This window comes from Zeugodacus cucurbitae, chromosome 3, assembly GCF_028554725.1.
Source record: "Zeugodacus cucurbitae isolate PBARC_wt_2022May chromosome 3, idZeuCucr1.2, whole genome shotgun sequence".
NCBI classification, from domain to species: domain Eukaryota; kingdom Metazoa; phylum Arthropoda; class Insecta; order Diptera; family Tephritidae; genus Zeugodacus; species Zeugodacus cucurbitae.
Genome location: NC_071668.1, coordinates 28,968,772 through 28,992,618, shown reverse-complemented (window position 1 = coordinate 28,992,618; position 23,847 = coordinate 28,968,772). Strand labels below are relative to the sequence as shown.

Sequence of the window (23,847 nt, the reverse complement as noted above, 5' to 3'; positions counted from 1 at the left end):
CCGAAGTTATATGTTTTAAGCATTTTTATAGCTATCGGCAGTAGCTTCAGCATCCGCATCATCAACGATTAATGTTACATCTTTCAAGTCGATTTTCTTCAATTCACTATAAATTTCTTTGCTTATAATATTATCCGGGTTCTAAAATTTTAGAAATAAAAAATTATAAAATTTCTTTAATTTTATTACTTACAATTTTCGCGTATTTCCAAGATTCTAAAGCCTTGTATGTGTTATTCATTTTGAGATTGACCAGTGCCAAGTAGCCCCACACATCTGGTATATGTATGCCATGATTGGTGCAAGCCGAAAACTTTTGTTCTGCCTTCTGATATTTTCCCAACTGATTTGTGCAATTATTGAATTAATTGTTCATAATTTGATGATGTCTTTAGAAATCAAATCAAGTACTCTATTTACCCGATAAAAAGCCCTTCCAAGCTCATAAAGCGCCTTCACATTGCAACTACTGATTCTTGTGCAATCTCCATATGCACTGATTGCCTTCTCATATTTCCCATGTTCAAATAAATAGTTCGCATATCGAATAATGCTCATTTGGAAAACTCCGACATCATCCACGTTTTGCATATTATGCATAATTACAGCGTAACACTCTTTGGCGCCAAGTTTATTGCCCCAATAATAATGCAAATGTCCATTGATATGTGCTTGGAAAATTGTCTGAAAATCACGAATAATAGACAAAAAGAGAATTGAGTTGAAGTCATTTGTTAAGATTAGTCTTTCATACATAATATTTCAGTTATCTAAATCAAATGAAAACTGCAAGTGCCAATAAATATTCATCAAGTTCCATGCAGTTGCCAAATTTCTTATAGTCTTATGAACAAAATTAATTAATTCTTCCCTCCGCTCTCTTACCGTTTTAAGTCCTTGAAATGTACGCATCGAGTATGCGACTGTTATTTCTCGAAGTAAAAGTCGTAAAGTGGTCGTAACGAAATACTTCTCCGCTTCGGTGCATTCAATTAAAATTTTTTCAAAAATTATTTGTGCAAATTTATATAATCCCAGTTCCAAGAATTCTTGTACGGCTTTGTAAAAGTGCGTTGCCCTTTTAGTTGTAAATTCGAGACTTAGTTTACAATAAAGGTCCCAAAGACTCAGCGGCAGCTCATTATTTTTGGTAAACTCTTTTTTCAAATTCTCAAATTTCAAACGAGAATAACTCATGCCTGGCATGTAACCGCATTTACTGTATATACAGTAAAGTAGAATCCATGTTGAAGATTCTTTTGGAAATTTCCTTGAGTATATCTCCAACTCTTGAAGCAGGTATTGGAGCGCTTCGTTATGTGTGGTTTCTGACAACAACGTTTCTACGAAGGTTATGTAAATTTCAAATAGACCACTGCAATTTAACAGGAAGTAGGGAATTGTTTCAATGTATATAAAGTTAAGATTCCTTATATTATTCTACGCAACAACGTAATAGTACCATTACTCACTCATGATAATCACCAAAGAGAAATTTTTGCTCCTTTGATTTTCGAATGTGTTCCTTAGCTTCTGCGAAATTTTGCTTCTCTATATTATATAAGAATTTGTAGCCTTCGACATGAAACTCAGCGGTCTCCTGCTTTTCCAGCTGCAGTAAAATACATATGTTAAGATGGACAACAACAATAAATTAGTATTTTTGGTGTACATACATTACAACAAAAGCGATAAATAAGGCCAATTACTAAAAATAAATACAGTGTAACTTCTCTAACTCGAATCAGCATAATCCACAAGAAAACTTCGAGTTAGGGAGACTTCGAGAATTTTTCATTAAAAAACAAGTAAGGAAGGGCTAGTTGTGAACCGATTTCGCCCATATTCCAACCCGTGTCATCAGGGTGTCCAGAAAGTGTGATATACCGAATTTCATTGAAATCGGTCGAATAGTTCTTGAGATATGGTTTTTGACCCATAAGTGGCCGACGCCACGACCATTTTCCATTTTGTAAAAAAATCTCAGTGCAGCTTCCTTCTGCCATTTCTTATGTGAAATTTAGTGTTTCTGACGTTTTTCGTTAGTGAGTTAACTCACTTTTAGTAATTTTCAACCTAACCTTTGTATGGGAGGTGGGCGTAGTTATTATCCGATTTCTTTCATTTTTGGACTGTATAAGGAAATGGCTAAAATAAACGACTGCAGAAAGTTTGGTTTATACAGCTTTATTGGTTTGCGAGTTATATACAAAAAACCTATTTGGGGGCGGGATCACGCCCACTTTTCAAAAACAATTACATCCAAATGTGCCCCTTCCTAATGGGATCCTATGTTCCAAATTTCACATTCCAAATTTCACAAAACTATAATACTCTGTGCAACAGGTTGCGAGAGTATAATAAAAATTTTCAAAAAGCTGTAAAATATAGAGTTATGCCCAGTTTTATTTACTTACTTCGCATATAGTTTTAAGTACATACATATGTACGTTAAAACATGTATTATGCAATTTTGTATCCTGCAGTTTGCTATTGTTTGGCTCTTGACGTCTGTATCCCATGCCTTTGTTGCATGATTTATGCAATCTATAAGTGTAATATCATATTTTTTGTTCGCCTCCATACGATATAGATAAACGCTGCTCGATAGTAAAATTTTAAATTTTGTATTATGCCCTGGTCGAAAAGTTCGATTTATGGAAGGAAATTTTGTATGAATTTTGACTTCTATTGCCAATTCAAGAGTTCGAGTTTTGGACAACTTCGAGTTCAGGAAGTTTGAGTTATGGAAGGGAGTTTGTATGAAATTTTATTTCTAAACGCTATTGCCAATTCAAAAGTTCAAGTTATGAGATCTTCGAGTTATGGAAGTTCCACTGTATATTTAATAATATTTGGAAAGCTTTATTTTATATATGACTCTATATAGAGTCATTAGCACTCCAAATTTCTAGCCAACATATCCTTCGTCTTGCCGTCATTTACTTCCAGACCAATTTTTTGCAGATTCCTTCTCAATAGCTCAACTATGTCTTTGTCTTTTAACTAGAGGACTCTTAGAAAACGTAAAAAAATGTGAATGCTATTTTCTTGTACCCCTAAGTGCATATTTAATAAAGCCTAAAGACTATTTTTCCTTACTACCAAATTTGTTAAGGGCTCTAGACTGGCCTAACCCTTACTTCGTTTAATTGTACGATTATATGAACATGTATTCGTGTGCTCTTTATGGCTGACCTTTGCGTTGTAAATTTTCGCTAAATCTTCTGCACCAACTTCGTTCAGGACCTTTATTATACTCATGTATAAAGCAATTTTTTGGATTTCCAGACCTTTTTGGAGCACGGTTTTGGGTCTCTGACATTTTTGCAAAATTTCAAAACATCTCTTCTCCAAGTTTTTATAAACGTACGTCATCAGATTCTAAAAAAATTAATATATCATATCGATTTCGCGGCAATTATAAAATAAAAATAATAATACCGCGAATTCTGTGGTATTTTTGGTTGGCACACGAACATTGAAATCGCATGAAATCAATTTCATGATTTTTTGAGTCAATTCATTCTTTTGACAGCATAAAAATCCCTTGGAATCTTCGATGCAATGTATTTCTTTCCTTATAATGTAATCAGCTAAGTGACGTATTTGGGCATCAAAACTTTTGTAGTTCTCTTCGCAAATGCCCGCTTTGCTTTTTTCTTGAATTACTTCTTCTATAAAATCTTTAGGCAAACATGTTTTCATTTCCTCGGGGAGTAATTGCTTTCTAAAAATATCTCGGGTGATTTGACATTCCGTTATGGGCTGCAATATACAAATATTCACGATCCCAAATGTTACTTTACCCTCCTCATGGTAGGGATTTATAGGCGTTTCATCACGGTAAAAGGTCGGCACATCGACCGGTTTCAAATGTACGGCGTAACGACAGGAGTTAACTAATTTGGAATACATAAATGTATATTTGTATATTGAAAGCATAAAATATTTATAAATAACTCTAAAAGCATTTCTTGTAACTGAAAAAATTTAATAAACCCAGATAAAGTTAATCTTTACTTCAAAATAAATATTCTTTCTAAATCCGAGTATTTTGGAATTTGCACACATTTCCTAGTTGAAGAAATTATTACTCACCATATGGATATATAAATATCGACAAGTCTATACTGCCCCTTAATAGAATGGTGTCTGGATTGTTGCGCTCGTACACCTCCATTACAAGCTCTTGTTCGTCGTACACAATCACTTCTTCCAGAATGTTATTCAACACTTCATTCAAGATGAAGCGCCGTAACAAATTACAAATTAGCGCTTCTTCTTTTTCCGTAGATATATTATCAAAACCAAAATCTATATTCTCTGTGCATAATAAATCACTGAAGATTTTATGTAGAGATATACCACAGTCAGTAGTTTGGCCCAAGTTGTGCCATTGATCCGTTGAAATACTTGCCCACCGATATCTGGTATCTTGTTCATTGATTAATCCTCTTTTCAAATAATCAAAGGTGCATATTTTTGTCGTGTCGAATCCGTTGATTTCATTTGGAAATTTAGAACGGAATGATAGGCTTACACTCAATTCCTGTGCTATATCCATGATGTCAGAGCTCACGTTGTATAAGGATTCCACAGTTATGAAAACCATATTATTGAAATCTTCGTATCTCATTAATGGCAGCAGAGAGTACACATGCCATACGGTTTTACAAGTTCCCACTTCCAAATCCATATGTTCAAATGCCGTTGGGTACAATAAAATTTCGGTAGTAACTACTGTGCGCTTATTTGTGAAGAAATTTATCAGATCTATTTGCCCCTGGGCAATTGTTTTTTCTGTAGCGTCATTTTCATTGTCTGATACTACCGTTAAAATAATAGCGACCGGCTCATCACTAAACATATTAGCCACATCCATATTGTATTGTTCGATCGGTATGGCAAAGGCGCTCAATTTACGTTCTTGGTCCAACTCCTTTGTGTCCTCATAGTCAGTGTTATTGTGACGCAAGGAAACGAAGAACCTCTTGTTATCACCGCTCGGCAGATTTACTATGTCTTGCAATTGTAAGTACATAAATATTTTTGGATGGTCATGCGTTATAATGCTAGATTGCGGCGCAATTTCTTGTACAAGTATTGATCCCGCCTCCACCGACGAAAGTGACGTTTTCGACTTAGATCTTTTCGATGCGCGTTTCTTTACGGCTTCCTGATATCGCAGCAGGTCCTTGTCGCTAAGGATACTAACCATTTTTATTCTATAATGTGAACCTCCCGCCATTTCGCTTAGTTTACCGTACTATATAATGTTTTACTTAATAAAATATATTTTCTACCGAAATTATGATCGGCATTTACTATTTTACGTTTTCGTTTTAATATTTCAAGCATGGCATGCTATGTACATGCTTGTTTTGTTTTATAATGGGCGTTTCCGAGTATCTAAAACTGAAGCGATTTAAATGTATCGATGAACTGTCCAGAAACGCTGTATTAACACAATGTGACCTCGGTGTGTTGGTGATAAGCCATGTAGTAAGAGAAGACTGCCTGGCAAAAGTTATTGCGTATGAATTCATCATGTACCAAGGGCAGCCTTTTCCACCTGGAATTTTCAAAGGAGTGGATGTCGTACTTTCCCCCGACTTCTACCATCAGCGGTATTATGTTTTCGTTCATTCGAACAACATGATTCAGCCAGCGTAGCCGCTGTCTTTTTATTCGATGACCTATGTCACATATGTACATACATGTCAATGGCGTCGTATAACAGATACCATCCATCCATCCATCGTCTGCGTTGCGTTGTCGTTTTGAATGTTCAAAGGGCCATACATTTTCGGCAAAACATTTCTCTCAAAATCACATATTGCCGTCTCATCGGATGTTGACATCTTCCACCTTCTGCATCATAAAGCAGAACGGGGATGATAAGGGACTTGTAGAGTTTGGATTTTGTTCGTCGAGAGCGAGCTTTACTTTTCAATTGCCTACTCAGTCTATAGTAGCAGTACTCAATGTCAAGATTGATTCTGCGTTAGATTTCAAGGCTGAATGTATCACTTTTATCTAATAACATCAAACCTCTGAGAATGCCGCTGTAGCCAGGCACCCTAATTAGTATAATCGAAGTGAAGATCAACTGACATTTTTGAAAGTGAGGGTAGACAGAGTACATTGCTAGTATCGCCGCTTTGCTACCTGAAGGATACCACGCTTCAAAGCAATAGATCCGCTGCTACCTTTATATGTAGCATCCAACAGTTTGAAGAATTGAAAAGAACAGTTTGAAGACTTTTGATACTTTTCGAATATGTGAGATTTTCTCCATTTGCAAATCATGATACGAAAAACACAAATCTGTGAGTTTTTTCATTGGAAATGTCGTTCAAATGAAGTTTACAATTGATTATTTTTTTCTAATTTAAGCCGTTGTAAAGGCATTCTTTTTAAATGAATATGTAAATATTATTATTATGTCAATATATAAATACATTAACAATGCAATGAAAAAAGAAACGAAAATGGAAACTCCTAGGGCATTGACGTCATGCATGGAACTACAGGAGGTTTATCAATATAGAGCACAACATCGGAAATGTCAACCTTTCCTAAGTCCTCTTGAAGGTCTTTGCTGAATTCAACATTTGGGTGCTAAAGGGAATTTGTTAAGTTTTTGTCTTCAGTTTCTATATAGTAAAGCAACTTACTATTTTGGCATATTTCCAAAATTCGAGAGCTTTGAAGTTTCTTTTCAATAGTAGGTTAATTAAAGCTAGATAACCCCACACATCCGGTATGTGCACTTTAAACGTTGTGCAAATGGCCAGTTCGCGTTCCGCTTCATCCAACCTTTTCATCTGGAAACCGAGTGTTATATACATACATATAATACATATATATCGATATATTAGAATATGAATGATTTAATTTACTTTAAATAAAGCTTTTCCCATGCCAAATTTGGCAATAAGATTTATGTCACTGTTTTCGCATTTTAGAAAAGCCTCCAAGGCCTCTTGATAATTTCCGATCTTCATCATGTGGAAGCCGTAACGTAACAAAGCCAACGAATAGTACTCGTGGGGCATTTCATTGTCGTTCATTAAAATTTGCAAATAATTTTGCATTGCTAAGTCCACAGCGCCGCGGCTGTACTCCAGATGACCGTTGATGTTTATTATGTAATACTTTTCCATTGCTTGTTCCCAGTGGCTTTTGTTTTTGGTAACTGGAAATGTTTTCGACTGATAGTTAGTAAGGACTTCGCTTGCGAGTATCTTCAATGCGGTGTGTGTAAGGTACTGTTCAAATGGACTACATAACTTTTCGAACTCTTTAAACACGAATACGGCGAATTTGTACAGTCCCAAACTGGTCAGGATCGTAAACACTTTAATAAATAATGACTCCCTTGGCATTACTGGTTCCTTTATTTCATATGAATTCATCAACGCAAAGCGTGTCGTTGGTGTCAGGGGAATTTTAAGATCCACTTCAGAGTCTAGTTGCTCATATTTCCAACGTGTGTAGTTCATGCCTGGCAAATAAGCACAATATTTAAAAATACTATGCAGCAAAACCCAGAAGCAGATGTCGTTTGGAAAATCAACAGTAATTTCCCGAAGACTGACGATTAAGTTTTCCATGGCTTCATTAAATGTCGTCTCATTTGCCAAAGTTTCCACATAGTTTATATATATTTTAATCAGTTCGCTGTAATTTTAATATCAAACAACACAAATATATTAAATTATTAAAATATATTAATTTCCAACTTTGTTTAGTTTTCAGAGTCAGACAAGTGTTTTTGTAACTTGCGTATATGCATATACTCGTATATATTGAACTTACGAAAATTGTTTACCCAGCTCAAATTGTTCATTACTCGGGAGTGAATAATATTTCTTTGCGTTTTCAAAATCTTTCTTTTCCACTAACATTACAAGTTTGAAAAATGAGAAAATAGTATCTCCCGCTGCCAATTTTTCAGCCTATTCAAAACATTAAAACTAGTTTAAATCAAACTAGAAAAACATGTTCCAAAAGATTACCTTGTCACATAGGATTTTAGCGAAATGTTCATCACCAAGCACAGACAAATACTGAGCAATCGAAAGGTATTTAAGGATTCTGTCGTCATTTTCTGTTTGATTATAAGTAAACGTTGACGCATGGTTTCCTAATTTTTTCAAAATATCGCAGGTGGACTGGACGGAATCTTTATAAACCATTGTCATGAGGTTCTGGAATAAGGCAATGCAATAATTTAATTTTGAATTTAATAATATCCACAGTAATTAGTTATATATGTAATAGTAAGGTTCCCCAATCTTTGCACACAATAATTCCATCTCAAAGTATACCACCTCACGACTCCAATTGACTGAGTTCCGTTTGCATTGGTATACACGATATTTCAATAAAATTCGATCGTACGAACTCAACAGTTTCGTGATACCAGAACAAATATTGTCGACGCATATTTCATACATAATGACCAAATTCCTTGATATCTTAAACCAATCATAGCATATGCTCGATAAAGTTAGCCAAATTAATAAAATCGGTCGAAACCAGAAAAACTTACATGAAACTCTATGCTGTCCTTTGTTGGCTTTTGTATATTAAAATCACTGGATATAAGCTTAAACATCACATTGGTTAAATTTTCCTTTTGACAACATAGCACCTGTTTGGCATCTTCTAGCTTCTTTATATCATTTTTCACGATATACAGAATTAATTTTTTTATTTCTTTCTCGAAAGTGTAATGCGCTGCCATGCGTGAACTTATATTTTCATGGGTCTTTGACTGAAGCTTTGGAAACACACTATCCTGCAAATTAGTAAGTATGGAGGATTCCGTCAGCGGTGTTGAGAAACAAATGGAAATAATGGCAAAAGTAGGCTCTTCAAGCATCTGAATCGTACTAAACTTGGTGGAAGTCGGTTTCACGGACTGTTTAACGGTCTGTCTGGTGACGGTGGGGGACAGCTCCACTGCAAACCTTTTAGAGGTAACTGTAAATACAATTAACAAAATTTAAAAATTAAAAATAAAATTAATAAAAAAATGTTTGGTTCGATTATTCCTGTTACTCGCCTTCTGGATAAAGTAAGATTGAAGGATCAATATGTCCCTTAACAATTATTTCTTCTGGCTTATCATTGTGGTACAGTTCAATTAATATTTGCTGCTCATCGAATGCTATAATATCCTCTAAAATCTGTACGAATTCTTTGGTGAGCACAAATCGGTGAGTTGCATTGCTTGTTATTATGAGATTCTCAAAATCAACTTTGTTTGTATGGATCTTTGAGTTTTCCTCGTATACCATATGACGAAACATATGGAATGTATTAATGGAAAAATTGCAACAGATGCCAATGCAATCGAAATTGTTTGGTTCATGGCTTCTCAAGTTTTCCCAACCTAACAGTACATCGGAGGCCGTAACTTGTTGTTTGTTGAAATGTTGAAATGTACAAAACTTAACTTTCTCGTATTCATTATTTTCATTGAGAATTTTCGATTCAAAATAGAAATCGGCTACCAAGGAATCGACATTTTCGATCAGATTTAATTTCACATTAAATATAGACTCGAATGATACATGTACCATGTTGTGGAAAGTCATTTCTTTAAGTAACGGTAACAATGCGTAAATTTCCCAAGCCGCAGTACACGAAGAGAAGGCATCTTCCGTAATCGATATCTGATACAAAATGGTGTAGAATGTGGCAAGCTCACGCTTTTTGGTATAAAGTTTCAATAGGTCGATATGCCCCTGTGCAATTGGACGTAATTGCTCCTCATAGATTTCCGTTTCTTCAATTTCAATTTCCATTTCCTCTTCCTCTATCACTTCTTCAAGATCTCTCTTCATACTTTTCATACTCTTAATACTTTCCATACTCTTGTGTGTTCTTTTCCCATGTTTTTTATTTTCTTTAACACTCTCCTTTCGCTTTACTCTTTCGTCTTCTGAAGATCTTGTTTGCACGGACAGTTCATCCGGTGGCACACGTACTTTTATACGATTATAAAGCGTTATTAATAATGGATTATCACTTAATATATTCGCATCGTCAATGTTATCCTGTTCAACCATTAGACTAAATGTGGGCTTATACTCATCAAATATAGATAAGTCTATAATATTGTCTGATGGGTAAACGTCCACTAGTTTAGTAAGTGTGTTTTTCGCTTGGCTCAGATGAATTTCCAATTTTCCATCCATAGTAGGCAGATTCTCTATCGTCTTCAGCTGTATGTATAGGAATATCCGCTGTAAATGTGGCACGATTTCTACATTGCTCTTGAAAAATATTAAAAATTATTTGTTATGCGAAATCTCCTCAAATATTACAATAATTACAATTTTACCTCGGACATTGACATTTTGCTGAATTGAATTGAAATCTGAAATTTTTCTCTGTAAAAATAATTGTGTGGACCTGAGTATTTGATACAACTGCTGACTGAGAACACATTTGCTTCTTTTTTATTGAAACTCAATGAGAAGTAAAGAAAACTGAGTGGGTTGTATAAATACGAGTATATTCACATGTTTCTTCATTATATTTAAATTATTCCTTTATCGGAATAAAAACATTAGAAAGCATATGTTATTAACGTTCGCATATATATAATTTTTTTATTTATATTTAATATCGTATATTATATATATATATATATATATATATATATATATATACTTCAACGAAATCATATCACGATTAAAAAACTTCCTTTATCTGAAAAGGAACTCGGTGTTTATTCAAATTCAAATAACTTTTTATTGGGAAATAAATTCTTCTTCGATTTATTTAAGTTTATATAAAATATGAAGAAGGTACAAAATATATTATATGCAAAGATTGTAGTTGACTAAGAGCACTGAAAGTCATTCATATATATATTTGTAACTATAATGTCTAGAGTGTAGGAAATATTAAACAAATAAGTCCAACATTTTGTGATCCAATGCTTCTAATTCCTTGCGAACTTCTTCGGAAATAGTACTTTTTTCATTCTACGAATAGAAAAAAATTGTTTCACATACATATATAAAATAACAATTATAGAATTGTACAAGTGTGATTAATTTTAATAGAGATCGGTACGAAAAATTCTCACTAACGTCTCTTCATTAAATTGAAATCTAAAAGTATCCAAAACGTACATATTGGCAATAGCGGTTTCGATTGGTTTAGACGATGCTGATTTTTTGGGATTCTCCAAATCGGAAACCAGAAATATTCATGGCCGTCGACAGCGTACCACGAAAAAGGTCGCTTGCATCTGTTGAGCCTAATTTGACCAGTTGACCTATCGTTCATGTGGATATCGTCTCGACATTGATTTTCTCAATATATGTATATATTTCCTTTGATAAAATTTTTTGTTTCCTAAGGGATTTCTGCTAATGCATTTGCGAACAGGTTTTATGAGGACAGCCACTTCTCTTTCTGTCATCAACTGTAGATGTATGGATAAACCCCTCCATTGCTAATACGCGAAAGCAAACACTGAACCCATTATTTATTATGTGTAAGTATGCAGAGTCCAATTATTATTGGAAATTTCGATAAGTTTTAGTCCTTTTTTTTCCGTATGCTTAGTAAATTTTGTAAAAGAATTTATGGCAGGACAAATTATGAATTGTGAATGATTTTTATGTGAAAGTATTATTATACGCCTAAAAAATTTTAGGCGGAAATTAAGTTTTGGAAATTTCGGTCCGGCAATTTTTAACTTGAGGTCTATTGAAGCCGATGTGGATAAAAATTTAAATTGCACTAAAAACGCGAAATTACTTGGTGCAATGTACAGAAACCTAAAGAAAAAATACGAATATTCGGATATCAGAAATTAATTAAATTAAAGTGGAGGGAATAAACAATGAAAGCATAGTCCCAAACCTTGTTTTAAGGATCTTTGAAAATAATTTAAATATTAATAGTTTAAAAGGATTGAAGGGAGATAAAAAAATAATAAATGATTTTTTCAAACTAAAAGGTCTAAATGATTTTATTATATATAGTAATAGCCATTCAAAATTTACTTTTGTTCGTTATTGTAACTGGAAATCATGGAAAATAATTATTAGCGCTATCCATCCGAAGTTGCTTTTCAATTCCACCCTTTATTGTATAATTGTATTACTCATTGGACACTCACCAGATGTGCATACTTCCACAATTTCAACGCATTTTCTGTCCTTCCTAACCTTAAATTGATCAAAGCTAAATAGGCCCAAATATCGGGTATATGTAGTGGATAGTTTGTAGCGTTAGCAAAATGTCCTTCCGCTTCTGATAAACGATTTAACTATGACAAAAGAAAAGAAAGTTATTCTAAAAAACGTTCTTAACCCATTTGGTAAACAATTTACTTTGTACATCGCTCTGCCAAGTCCGTAATATGCCACGAAGGCACCAGTACCGAAAAATAGGTACCTTTCATAGGCTTTTATCGCATCTAAAAGATTATGTTCATTGTAACGATAATTGGCGTAACGCAGCAGGCCAAGTTTTAGGCATTGATTGTCATTATCCTTACTATCCAAAATTCGGTGATAATAGCTTAATGCCCTGCTAATTTCGCCGCGATAGTACTCGATATTGCCATTAGCGAATGCAACAAGAGTCTTCTATAAACGAATGGAGTTTCAGCTTTTATTTTCATAAACCAACTACCAAAATTAGACCCACCAAAGCTTTATCGTTGTCAAAACTTTTCATAGCGTAGTCCACTGTTAAGTCTTTTGTTAATATTTTAATAGTGCTCTTAAACATATACTTTTCAGCAGGGGTGCATTCGATTGAGATTGCATCAAAAACGATCTCGGCAAATAAATAATTGCCTAACCATAGAAAATGTTTCACGATTATATACAATAGTTGGCCCTTGTTTGAATAAAATTGTATATAGTAGTCGTTGTAAATCGAGAAACGGCTGTACGGTATGTTTGGAAAGTCCCAATAATGTTGATTAACGAGGTTTTCATATTTCAAACGTGTGAACTCAACACCAGGCAAATAGGCGCACTGTTTATAAATGCAATGCAGTAGTATCCATGGTTCCAATTCCTGGGGATATTTTGTTGACAATTCATCGAGTAATTGGATTAGATAGGTCAAAGCTTCATTAAAAGTTTTTTCATTTCTCTTCACTTTCATATAATTGAGGTAAATTTCGACCAATTCACTGAGTTATGGAAAAATATATATCAAAATTGAGTTGTATATGTTGTAGTCAATGCATACGTATAAAATTGCGCACGATGGTAAACTTCTGCCACAGGTTTCTTTATATATTCGCGTGCTGATTCGAAATTAAGGTTTTCAATGTCGTAAAGAAAGTTGAAGAAGTCCCAGTTCGAGTTATTGGCATATACGTGTGAGAACTACATGCGAAAACTTTCGTTTAGAAGAGAATAATAATAATTATTATATATTATATATATTGTCAGAAGACTGAGGTAATCACGTTGATTGGGGACCAAGGGTTTTTAATTACAATGCTATTCAGCATTTTTGAACCAACGAAAAAACTAAGAATCTAACAATATTTATGTTCTCAACATTATGTTATGTTTTTAAAGAAAAAACACAGAAAATTCAAATTGAGTCCAATTTTCGGTGACTCGTTCGATCATTTCGACTGGTAACTGGCGTGATGTTTTCCTCCAAGGCCTGAAAGAAATTGAATTTTCGTAATACGAGGGCTGCTATATATATTTCTGGCCTAATAATGAAAATAGGTATATTTATCAACGAAAATGGTTTTATTGTTTTTCAAAATATTCTCCATCAAGATTTATACATTTTTGCATGCGCTCAAACCAATTTTCGAAGCACTTTTTTTTTAGCCTTTTTTTGAGCGATTGCGGGATCCAACGAGAACAAACATTTTTTACGAATGTATGCTGGTGGGAGAAATGCATAAACATGCCTCTATCTGAAGGTATGTTACAAGACGGTCTTGCATTATCAGTTCACGTACGGCATCGATGTTTTCTGGCACAACGGCTGTTTTTGGACGACCTTCACGGAATTCGTCTTTGAGCGAGCGTCGGCCATGATTGAATTCGTTGTACCAGTTTTTCACTGTGCTATAGGATGGTGCTTCATAGCCATACAAAGATTTTAGTTCATCGATGCACTCTTGTCGCGATAATCCACGTCGAAAGTTGTGAAAAATGATCGCACGAAAATGTTCACGAGTTAATTCCATTTTTTGGCTGAGATGAATTTTTTAATTACCTGTAAAAAAAACAATTCACAATTAAATGACAAAACGTTCTGAGTGATGTTATGCTAAAAAATGTCATACTTTCCAATGGAAATGTCAGATTGCACCTGGCAACACTAATAGCGTTTTCTTTTCTCAAAAAAATGTAACATTTATTCTGCCCTATATTCGGATTTTCAAATTGTGGATGAGAGTTGACCAGCATAATAGGAAGACATTTCTCTGTTCTTTTACCACGTAAAAATGGAAAACATTCAAAAAGGTAGTACAGCATTTGTATAATGTTGAAATATAAAAATGCAGCATTTTCATCGAGAAAAGAAAACGCTATTAGTGTTGCCTAGACCAGAAATATATATCGTAAAGTTGAATAATTTGTAAACGTTGTTCAGGCGTAAGTCTTTCCATGATGCATTACCAAACAATACTTAACCAAAATAACATGACAGACTTTTTCGGAGTTGTCGTCGCTCTGTTTTCGTAGCTACTCATTCGATGAATTTTCGATTCCGAGTTCAAACTCATAGATGAATTTTCAGCCACGGTTTATACTATTTTAAATAATTATTTACTTAAAATATAAATATTATTTACCTTCTCCAACAGAAAATCGGCAAGTTTCTTGTCTCCTGATTCATAGAGTAGTTTTATATAACTCATTCTTCTTTGTAGTTTTGTGTCTTCCTTAATTGTGCCCTCGTCGATAAATAAAACTTTATTATCCAATGATTTTAAAATATCATAAACGCGTTGTGTTAACTCCTTATAAACCAGCGTCATTAAATTCTGTAATCAAGCAAAAATTGTCTACAAATAAAGCACTTTTGATAATTAATATTACAGTTTAAATAATATACAAAGGGATAAGGAAGATTCTTCATTCAAGCTTACTGTGAACTCGATATTATTTTCCGTCGGAACACGTATGTTAAAATCGTAAGCTATAAGATCTGTTATTTTCCAAGTCAATATTTTCAGTTCACAGCATACATATGATGTACTGTCGTTATAATCAGTTATATTATTTTTTAATATACTCATAGCAATGGATTTAATTTCTTGATCAAATTTTCTGTAAGCGTCCCGTCTTTTATAAAAGAGACTTCTATTATCTGTCAGCAATGAATTGCCCATATATTTACTCTCATAGGCAGGTGCAATGTTATCGAAATTTTTCGTTATAATAGAGCGTTCACTCCTACTTTCCGTTATGGGAGAATAAAAACTAATATTTAATGTGGCGAACGTTGTTTTCTGATCATCATCATCGGTATTAACACTCAAGACCGGGTCATCCAATGCGACTGCAAATCGGCAAGCTTTCACTGTGGACAGAGAGAAGATATAACTCTCTAAAATGAACTAGAATAACTCGTTTCCAATTATTTCAAAATTTTTCTAAAAAGACTTACCATTAGGATAAAGGAAAATGTGTGCTTCCAGCGTGCCTTGAAGTAGTATCTTTTCGGGTTCCTTGATGTTATAAACATTTAAAATAATACATTGTTCATCGTTTCCAATAATTTGTTCCAACTTCTCAGCTAGCTCAACGGTGAGTATAAATCGTACAGTCGAATTTGATGTTAACACATAATCGTGGAAAATGTTTATCTCGTGAAAATTGAAATATCTGCCTTCAGTGCAAAATAAATTCTTTAAAAAGTTTTGTGGTTTGTTCGTGCATCCGGTTCTAACGTCGGGTGAACATCGTTGATTGAGATCTCGCAAATTCTCCCAACAGAAGTAAATGCTCTGATTTTTGATTATATTCTTTCTAAATACACTAAATGTGCAAATCTTAAATTCATCAAATGCCAAAACGTCATTGTGAAATTTCGCTTGAAAAAGTATATCCACACAGATGTCATCCGCCATTTCCAGCAACTCCTCATCCAAATTAAAGAGGGATTCTAGACTGATGAATGCCATATTAGTAATACGTAAATTTTTCATAAGAGGCGTTTCGGTATAAATACGCCATGTAGTCTTGACTGCCCCTCTACCGCTTGCCCATTTGTGGGAGTAAAGAAGAACAACTAATTGAATTGACTTACATTCATCGGAGAATAATTGGAGGATATCGATGTACCCCTTTGCTATATAGTTATATTCTTTTATATCGAATTTGAACTCGGAATCGAATTCGTTTACGCTTTCTGCATGCTTTTCGCGTTCACTATCATAACTTTTAACGTCAACATTAACTGACTGTTTCGACGAGGCGTAACGTTTCACGCACACACATATTTGCTCTGCCGCGAAATAGTCTACAGCCTCCATGTCATCTTGTTCAATAATTAAAGCATAAACGCATTTTTCTTCGCCAACCAGAAGCTTATTAAACATATGTTCAGGTGCTTTTGTTGCGTTAAAGAATTCGGCACGAGAATGCGTCAACTCCAAATACGTGTCTTTTTCGGTGGCAGTGATATTAGTTATTTCTATCAATTCCAACCACGCAAATAACCGCTGCTTATGGCTTTTTGCTGTGTCTTCAGGCAGTCTCTAAAGGGTAATTAAAAACCAAATTATAAACTAATATATTCAATAAAAGTTTTAACTGATATGACCTTTATGCTTTTGCTAGTCTCCTCATTCTTGTCTTTGTGAGCTTGGCTTTTTTCAGCAATTTTATTCATTTTAATAAAAATTACAAATTGTATAGAAAATAAAAACTGTGGATAAAGCTGTCGATATATTTTCTTAGTTGTCTTATTTTTGTTGGTTTACAATGTTGAATGAATAGTGAAGTAATTTGTGATATTCTTCAAAGACAAATTAGTAAATTTTCAGTGATTGAAACAAATATCTTTTTATTACATAACAGTATTACGACCAACTCAACCAAAGGGAAGGATATCAATATTCGATATATGAGAGAAATAAGAATTTCTCAATGGAAACACTAACCCAATTCTTCGACAATCCCAAGGAAATGTAAAATTAATGCGGTTAACGGTACGTGTGTAACGATTTTTGTATTTTCAGCTCTAAACAATATTATGTTTATGCCAATAAAATGTAAGATTTTGGCCGACTTCAATCCTTTTTTGACTCTAAAAAACATTCTAGTAAAAAGTCCGTTAATAATTTTTTTTATTTGCTCAAACCGGAAGTTAAGTTAATCGGGTACTGAATTACTGCGCCAATTAAATCCATTTACCGTACTAAACAAATTTTTTGTCAGGAAAACATATTAATTTATATATTAAAAATATTCCGTCATTTTCATTGTAAACAAACGGGCATTATCTGTGCAATACACAGCGGAAGTTCCATAACACGAACATCTATAACTCGGAGATCTCCATAACTCGAACTTTTGAATTGGCAATAGCGTTTGGAAATCAAATTTCATAAAAATTTCCTTCCATAACTCCAACTTCTTTAACTCGAAGTTCTCCGTAACTCGAACACTTTAATTGGCAATGGAAGTCAAATTTCATAGAAACTTCCTTCATGAATCGAACTTTTCGACCAGGGCATAATACAAACAAGTAAGGAAGGGCTAAGTTCGGGTGTAACCGAACATATACTCTCGCAATTTATTTATTTAACTTTATTTATATTATATAATACATAATTTGACCCACATATTCGTCATATATATTGTATAAAGTCCATTGAAAGTTGGGGCCTTAAAAACCTATGGTCCGATTTCTGCGATTTTTAGAATGGGGCTGCCACACTATTAACATAGTATTTGTGCAAAGTTCTGCACCGATATCTTCACTAGTACTTACTTTATATATTGTAAAGTAAATGATTCAGATTGTCTTCAAAGTTGTGGTATATAGGAAGTAGGCGTGGTTGTGAAGCGATTTGGCCTATTTTCACAACATTGGGATGTAAGGAAACGCCACGCCCATTTTCCATTTTGTAAAAATATCTGAGTGCAGCTTCCATCTGCCATTTCTTATGTGAAATTTAGTATTTCTGACGTTTTTGGTTAGTGAGTTAACTCACTTTTAGTAATTTTCAACCTAACTTTTGTATGGGAGTTGGGCGTGGTTATTATCCGATTTCTTTCATTTTTGGACTGTATTAGGAAGTGGCCAAAAAAAACGACAGCAGAAAGTTTGGTTTCTATAGCTCTATTGGTTTGCGAGATATGTACAAAAAACTTAGTAGGGGGCGGGGCCACGCCCACTTCCCCAAAAAAAATACATCCAAATATGCCCCGTACGATCCTTCATACCAAATTTAATTTCCATAGCTTTATTTATGGCTTAGTTATGGCACTTTATGTGTTTTCGGTTTTCGCCATTTTGTGGGCGTGTGTGGCAAGTTTCATCAAGATATTTTAATTTTTACTCAAGTTACAGCTTGCACAGACGGACGGACGGACGGACAGACAGACATTCGGATTTGAACTCCACTCTTCACCCTGATCACTTTGGTATATATAACCCTATATCTAACTCGTTTAGTTTTGGTATTACAAACAACCGTTATGTGAACAAAACTATAATACTGTAACGAAAATGGCACCAGAACAAACTAGAATAGACAATCGAAAGCGATAACTTGCCAGATGTATCTAGACATCGATATTCGTAGTTGCCAGAATGTTCGAGTGACGATAACATGTTAGCAATCGACTATATAAGGGCTGCCGGGCTGGCAGCAAGACACAGCGAGACTACCCAGCAAGTCATGGGTACTGAAACTCCAACACATTCAAAGAAATTTTAATATCACCACTACATACACACATACACAACAAAGGGTAAAATGTGCATAAACATTTAACTCAACTCTTCTCTCATACAGCACCCTGAATGATAGAAAGAAACAACCAAAGTTCTCGTGTTTGAACAAGTTTTGTTTTGAGCTATATCATGGCTGCTTGTGAAGTATTATTTTGCGTGTTTTATTTAATTCAGTGATCTGCAGCCTAATTAAAGTATACATTATTGAAGCACGCATTTTTAAATAAGTAAAACGTAAAATAAAAGTTTTCTAAGGCCAAAATATGGAATTGAAGAGGGTGATACAGTAATACTTCATTGCACTATCAATTCGAAGCACGCAATAGAAGCCAACAATTGTCAACATCAATGGCGAAACGTATAATAATATTATTGTAACGAAAATGGCACCAGAACAAACTAGAATAGACAATCGAAATCGATAATTTGCCAGATCTATCTAGACATCGATATTCGTAGTTGCCAGAATGTTCGAGTGACGATAAGATGCTAGCAATCGACTATATAAGGGCTGCCGGCCTTGCAGCAAGACACAGTTCTGATAAGAGAGTTGTCGAGTGTGGACAATTCTAAGGAGAGAGTTGTCGAGCAAAGTGTAAACAAGTTATAACCCTTAACCTGGCCATGTGACAGAAATGTTACAAACCCTTTTTTCGACTGTAATTTTACCATTCTTATTTGATATAGTCATATTGGTTTTTGTAACACAACTGGTACAAACTGTGAATAGTATAAAAGTAATAAGATAGAGCGAGACATCCCTATTGTAACGTATTTTTGTGCCAAAAGTGTAGTGCATTAAGTTTGGTGATTTCACAACAAGTGCTGAAATTGGTGACGAAAAGCGGTTTTTGTGAATGTGAAAAACGTGTTTATTTGTTTAAATACATTGGGTGAGCATGTAATTTAGTGATTTTACTAAGTGCAATCGAAAAAAAATTTCATTCGTCTTTTCTATATTGTATTTATTGTTTGTTACATATATGTCACATTGCCTTACAGCGCGAGTATATTTTTAGCAGAATGTCTAAAACTTTGCGCAAGGGTGAAATTCGAGAAATTCTTGACGAGAGTGAAGATGGACTCGATTTTGATGATGATGTGGATGATCCTAATTATAATGAAGAGTTGGTACATGCTGATTTTGATGAAGTGGTTGAGAATATATTAGAAGATATTGAAAATGAAAATATGGAATTGTGTGCAGATCCTTCGAACGATGTTCCGCCCATTTTGGCAGAGAGAGCACAACAAAAAAAATGTTACAATGACATTCTCTGGAAAAAAAGAATTTAGTTTTGGAAGAGCACCAATTGCGTTTTACAGGCAATACATCATTGCCCGATGATATAAAGATTATCGAAGCGCCAATTGAATATTTCTTGTACTTATTTCCAAAAGAATTGATAAAGTGTATTGCCAATGAAACAAATTTGTATGTTGTCCAAAAGGACGTTAATGATCCATTTCGTGTATCAGAAATGGATATTCAGCAATTTATTGGAGTAGTTTATATGATGTCCTTAGTACAACTTCCTAATGTACCCAGTCACTGGAGCAAAATTGGTACATCCATGATACAAGAAGCGATGCCGCTGAAAAAAATTGAAAATTTACGACGTCGCATACACTTTAACGACAACAGCAAAAATTTGCCGTTGACTGATAAAAATATTGACAGAATGTACAAAATACGCCCGATCCTGGATGAGTTAAATAAGAATTTTGCAAAAGTGCCTCTTGAACAACATCTATGCGTCGTTGAACAAATATGTTCCACAAAAGCCCGAAACCTTTTGAAACGCTACCTGCCAAACAAGCCTCATGAAGGGGGCTACATAATATTTGTTCTCTGCGGGACAACTGGATTTGCTTACAAAATTGAACCGGAAACTGGAAAAGAAAATGTCGTTGGGGATAACGAGCCGGATTTGGGAGCCTCTTCCAATGTAGTCATGAGACTGTCACGTATGATTCCACGAAACCAAAATTTCAAACTTTATTTCGACAATTATTTTACTTCAATTCCACTGCTCGTATACTTGGCAAATGAAGGGATATTCAGTGTGGGAACAATTCGGAGGAATAGAATTCCCAATTGTAAACTACCAAGCGAAAAAGAAATGATGAAAAAAGAGAGAGGAGAGGCATAGAGTACGTGTGTCAGGCTGAAGGAATCGACATTTCAACAGTTTCGTGGAAAGATAGTAAGATTGTAAATCTCGCATCGACTTTCCTTGGTGAAATACCAAAACGTAAAGTAAAAAGGTACGATAAAATTCAAAAGAAGTACGTTGAAATTGATCGTCCGTCTATTGTTGGTGAATACAACGCGCATATGGGTGGTGTAGACCTTATTGATTCCATCATGGGAAGATATAAAATAAAACTTCGAAGTAAAAGATGGCAAGTTCGAGTATTTTACCACCTATTAGATTTAGTGATGGCAAACGCTTGGCTTCTATATAAAAAAAATCGATCCAATAACACAGAAAAGTTGTTGCCTGCGGCAGAGTTTCGCTTACAGATCGCGGAAACACTTTTAAAATACGGACAAAAAATCAACGTCAAGAACACTAGATCCCTCGAGCCACAAATACAAGCAAAAAAACGCAAAGGACCAGCGCAGCACGCCCCTCCACAAGCTTTACGACTTGATCAAGTTGGTCATTGGCCAATATGGACGGAAAAGAGGATAAGATGCAAGATGCCTAATTGCCAAGGAGTTACCCAAACAATGTGTGAAAAATGCGGAATTGCATTGGGCTACAACAAGCATAATAACTATTACCGTGCATACCATTTGACATAAATTTAATTTTCCTTTTCCAGGCAATGTAACAGATCTGTCACAAAAGATATTTTCTTAAATAAATAGTAAAAAAAAATTAAAAAATAAAATCTAAGAAAGTTGTATTTTTATTTTGACTGACGCTACCGAAAAACAAAAAAAATTTCAAAATTTGTGGCCTTGCCCGATTAAAGGATAAGTTAGAGTTGTAAAGTAGAGTATTGAGTACTAAAGTGTTAAGTTATAAGGAATTAGAAATAAAGATTAGTGTATAGCCATTAAAGTGTGACTTTTATTTGACAATCCAGTGATCGAACTCAGGGTAGAGTTTTAGAGTAAACGACAGGTTTTGGAAATCCGTTACATTATCTTGCCTTAAATTCTAATTAATTTTCCACACAGATATTTCAAACCACATATGGCGCGTTAAAGGTACGCAAACTTATTGGTGTCACTTATTGTAGCAGCGTAGAACTTTCGAAGCGATGGAATATGTGCTGCAAGCAAATGGACGCAAACGCTGCTACATGGAACACAAATCATTCACACACCAGATATTACGTTTAATGTGACTTTTTTGCGTGCAATTAAACCTTTTGGTCAACACAAGCACGAGAATTGGAACGACATGGTTTAGGTGCTCTTGAAACCGTTTATTATCACGACGCGTGTCAACTGGGTTTTGCCAATGAGCTAGAGGGCAAAGCAGTTTCAGTATCTTTAAGCTTACCGGCACTTGGCCGTGCCATTAGCAGCTAAAACACAGAAATTAAAGGGTAAATTTAAGTGAATCTTTGTGCACATAGCAATTTAAAAACTTTTTGTACGTTTAATTAGGAGGACTTTTTTGATTCATTTTCACCTTGTATTGAGCAATCATAACAATGTTGTATCGCTTTACAAGGACATAAATTCACCGAAATTAATTCAATAGAAATACTACAGCAAGAGCATGGATGTCAAGACTTGAACGGTGCCGTGTTAGATTTAGAATTCCTGAAATATAAGGTAATTATTACCAACTTTTATTACAAACTTTATAAAAATTCAAATTTTACTTTATATTTTATAGAAACCCTCCTCCCAGATGAATCTAGTACTAGTGAAATTAATAAAAGAATAAAAGAACAGATCTTATAACAACTCCGAAAGAAACCAAAAGAGTCCTCACATAATGTGCGCAGCTTACACTTCCAGACCGCACGGGGTATTTGACATTTTCCACTCTTCCTCCAGCCTTTGTCCGATAGCAAAAATTGTTCAAATATTCATTTTCACCCACTTTATACATATGTATATAGTGTAGTATGATAATATATATATAAAGTAAATATAATAATAAACAACTAAATGGCATGATATTTTCAATAAATATGTAATATAATTAATGATTTTGTTATTAAATTCTCATTTGGGATTTTGGTAGAACTAACCGAAAACACAGGGTATAGTTTCTGGGCTTTTGTGGGTCGCAGTACTGAAAGTGCACGTGAAGTTTTGGTTCGCAGTTTTGGGTCTTTCACCCGTAATAGTACCAATACCATTCCCCAAATTGTGCAAGAGGTATATATACATTGCTAAATAATGAATGTAATGTGCAAGAAAGGGATGAACGATCACACGTACACAATAGTTTCGGGTACTTTTGTCAATTCGCCCTTAAGAATGGCATAGAAACTTTCATTGAAACTGCGGGTACCGCTCCCTGGCATTTCATCGGAGAATTCGCCGGTACCTGTCTTGCAGGGGCAAGACTAATAAGTCGAGTGAGGACAATTCTAAGGAGAGAGTTGTCGAGTAAAGTGTAAACAAGCTATAAGTTAGAGTTGTAAAGTAGAGTAATAAGTAATAAAGTGTTACGTTATAAGGAATTAGAAATAAAAGTTTAGTGTGTAGCCATTAAAGTGTGACTTTTATTTGACAATCCAGTGATCGAACTCAGGGTAGAGTTTTAGAGTAAACGACAGATTTTGGAAATCCGTTACAATACTCTCTTTAGTAACATTTGTTGCGAGAGTATAAAAAAATGTTATTATCGACGCAGAATTTTAAAAAGAGTCCCTATATTCAAATGGAAGCGAACAAAAAATATGATATTACACTTCTAGTAG

General features: G+C 34.5%; 3 protein-coding genes and 1 long non-coding RNA gene across 6 annotated transcripts; 1 reads left to right on the top strand and 3 right to left on the bottom strand.

Annotated features, from left to right (window-relative positions):
• On the bottom strand, nucleotides 1-5,377 carry LOC105212911 (uncharacterized). Its single transcript, XM_054227044.1, has 8 exons — nucleotides 4,102-5,377; nucleotides 3,445-3,902; nucleotides 3,199-3,384; nucleotides 1,473-1,612; nucleotides 886-1,375; nucleotides 421-684; nucleotides 194-343; nucleotides 1-141 (listed from the first exon to the last, which is right to left on the bottom strand). The coding sequence occupies exons 1-8, from the start codon at nucleotides 5,249-5,251 to the stop codon at nucleotides 16-18; spliced, it is 2,964 nt and encodes a 987-aa protein (XP_054083019.1). The 5' UTR covers nucleotides 5,252-5,377; the 3' UTR covers nucleotides 1-15.
• Nucleotides 5,164-10,513, bottom strand: LOC128920218 (uncharacterized). Its single transcript, XM_054227043.1, has 8 exons — nucleotides 10,361-10,513; nucleotides 9,077-10,292; nucleotides 8,561-8,994; nucleotides 8,025-8,216; nucleotides 7,825-7,964; nucleotides 6,906-7,686; nucleotides 6,681-6,830; nucleotides 5,164-6,624 (listed from the first exon to the last, which is right to left on the bottom strand). The coding sequence occupies exons 1-8, from the start codon at nucleotides 10,373-10,375 to the stop codon at nucleotides 6,505-6,507; spliced, it is 3,048 nt and encodes a 1,015-aa protein (XP_054083018.1). The 5' UTR covers nucleotides 10,376-10,513; the 3' UTR covers nucleotides 5,164-6,504.
• A 256-nt stretch (nucleotides 10,514-10,769) lies between these two features.
• LOC105212904 (uncharacterized) lies at nucleotides 10,770-16,992 on the bottom strand. Of its 2 annotated transcripts, none has more exons than XM_054226436.1 (9): nucleotides 16,804-16,992; nucleotides 15,646-16,738; nucleotides 15,125-15,585; nucleotides 14,828-15,019; nucleotides 13,246-13,385; nucleotides 12,691-13,186; nucleotides 12,372-12,629; nucleotides 12,158-12,307; nucleotides 10,770-11,009 (listed from the first exon to the last, which is right to left on the bottom strand). In XM_054226436.1, the coding sequence occupies exons 1-9, from the start codon at nucleotides 16,870-16,872 to the stop codon at nucleotides 10,929-10,931; spliced, it is 2,940 nt and encodes a 979-aa protein (XP_054082411.1). In that variant the 5' UTR covers nucleotides 16,873-16,992; the 3' UTR covers nucleotides 10,770-10,928. The 2 variants fall into 2 exon arrangements, with proteins under 2 accessions (XP_054082411.1, XP_011183561.2); XM_011185259.3 differs by having other exon boundaries at nucleotides 15,125-15,558; nucleotides 16,804-16,989.
• Nucleotides 16,990-23,110, top strand: LOC128920082 (uncharacterized). Of its 2 annotated transcripts, none has more exons than XR_008470214.1 (4): nucleotides 16,990-17,191; nucleotides 22,139-22,512; nucleotides 22,574-22,744; nucleotides 22,809-23,110. It is a non-coding gene; the product is annotated as an uncharacterized LOC128920082 (long non-coding RNA). The 2 variants fall into 2 exon arrangements; XR_008470213.1 differs by lacking the exon at nucleotides 16,990-17,191 and adding an exon at nucleotides 18,952-19,838.
• The last annotated feature ends 737 nt before the right edge of the window (nucleotides 23,111-23,847 follow it).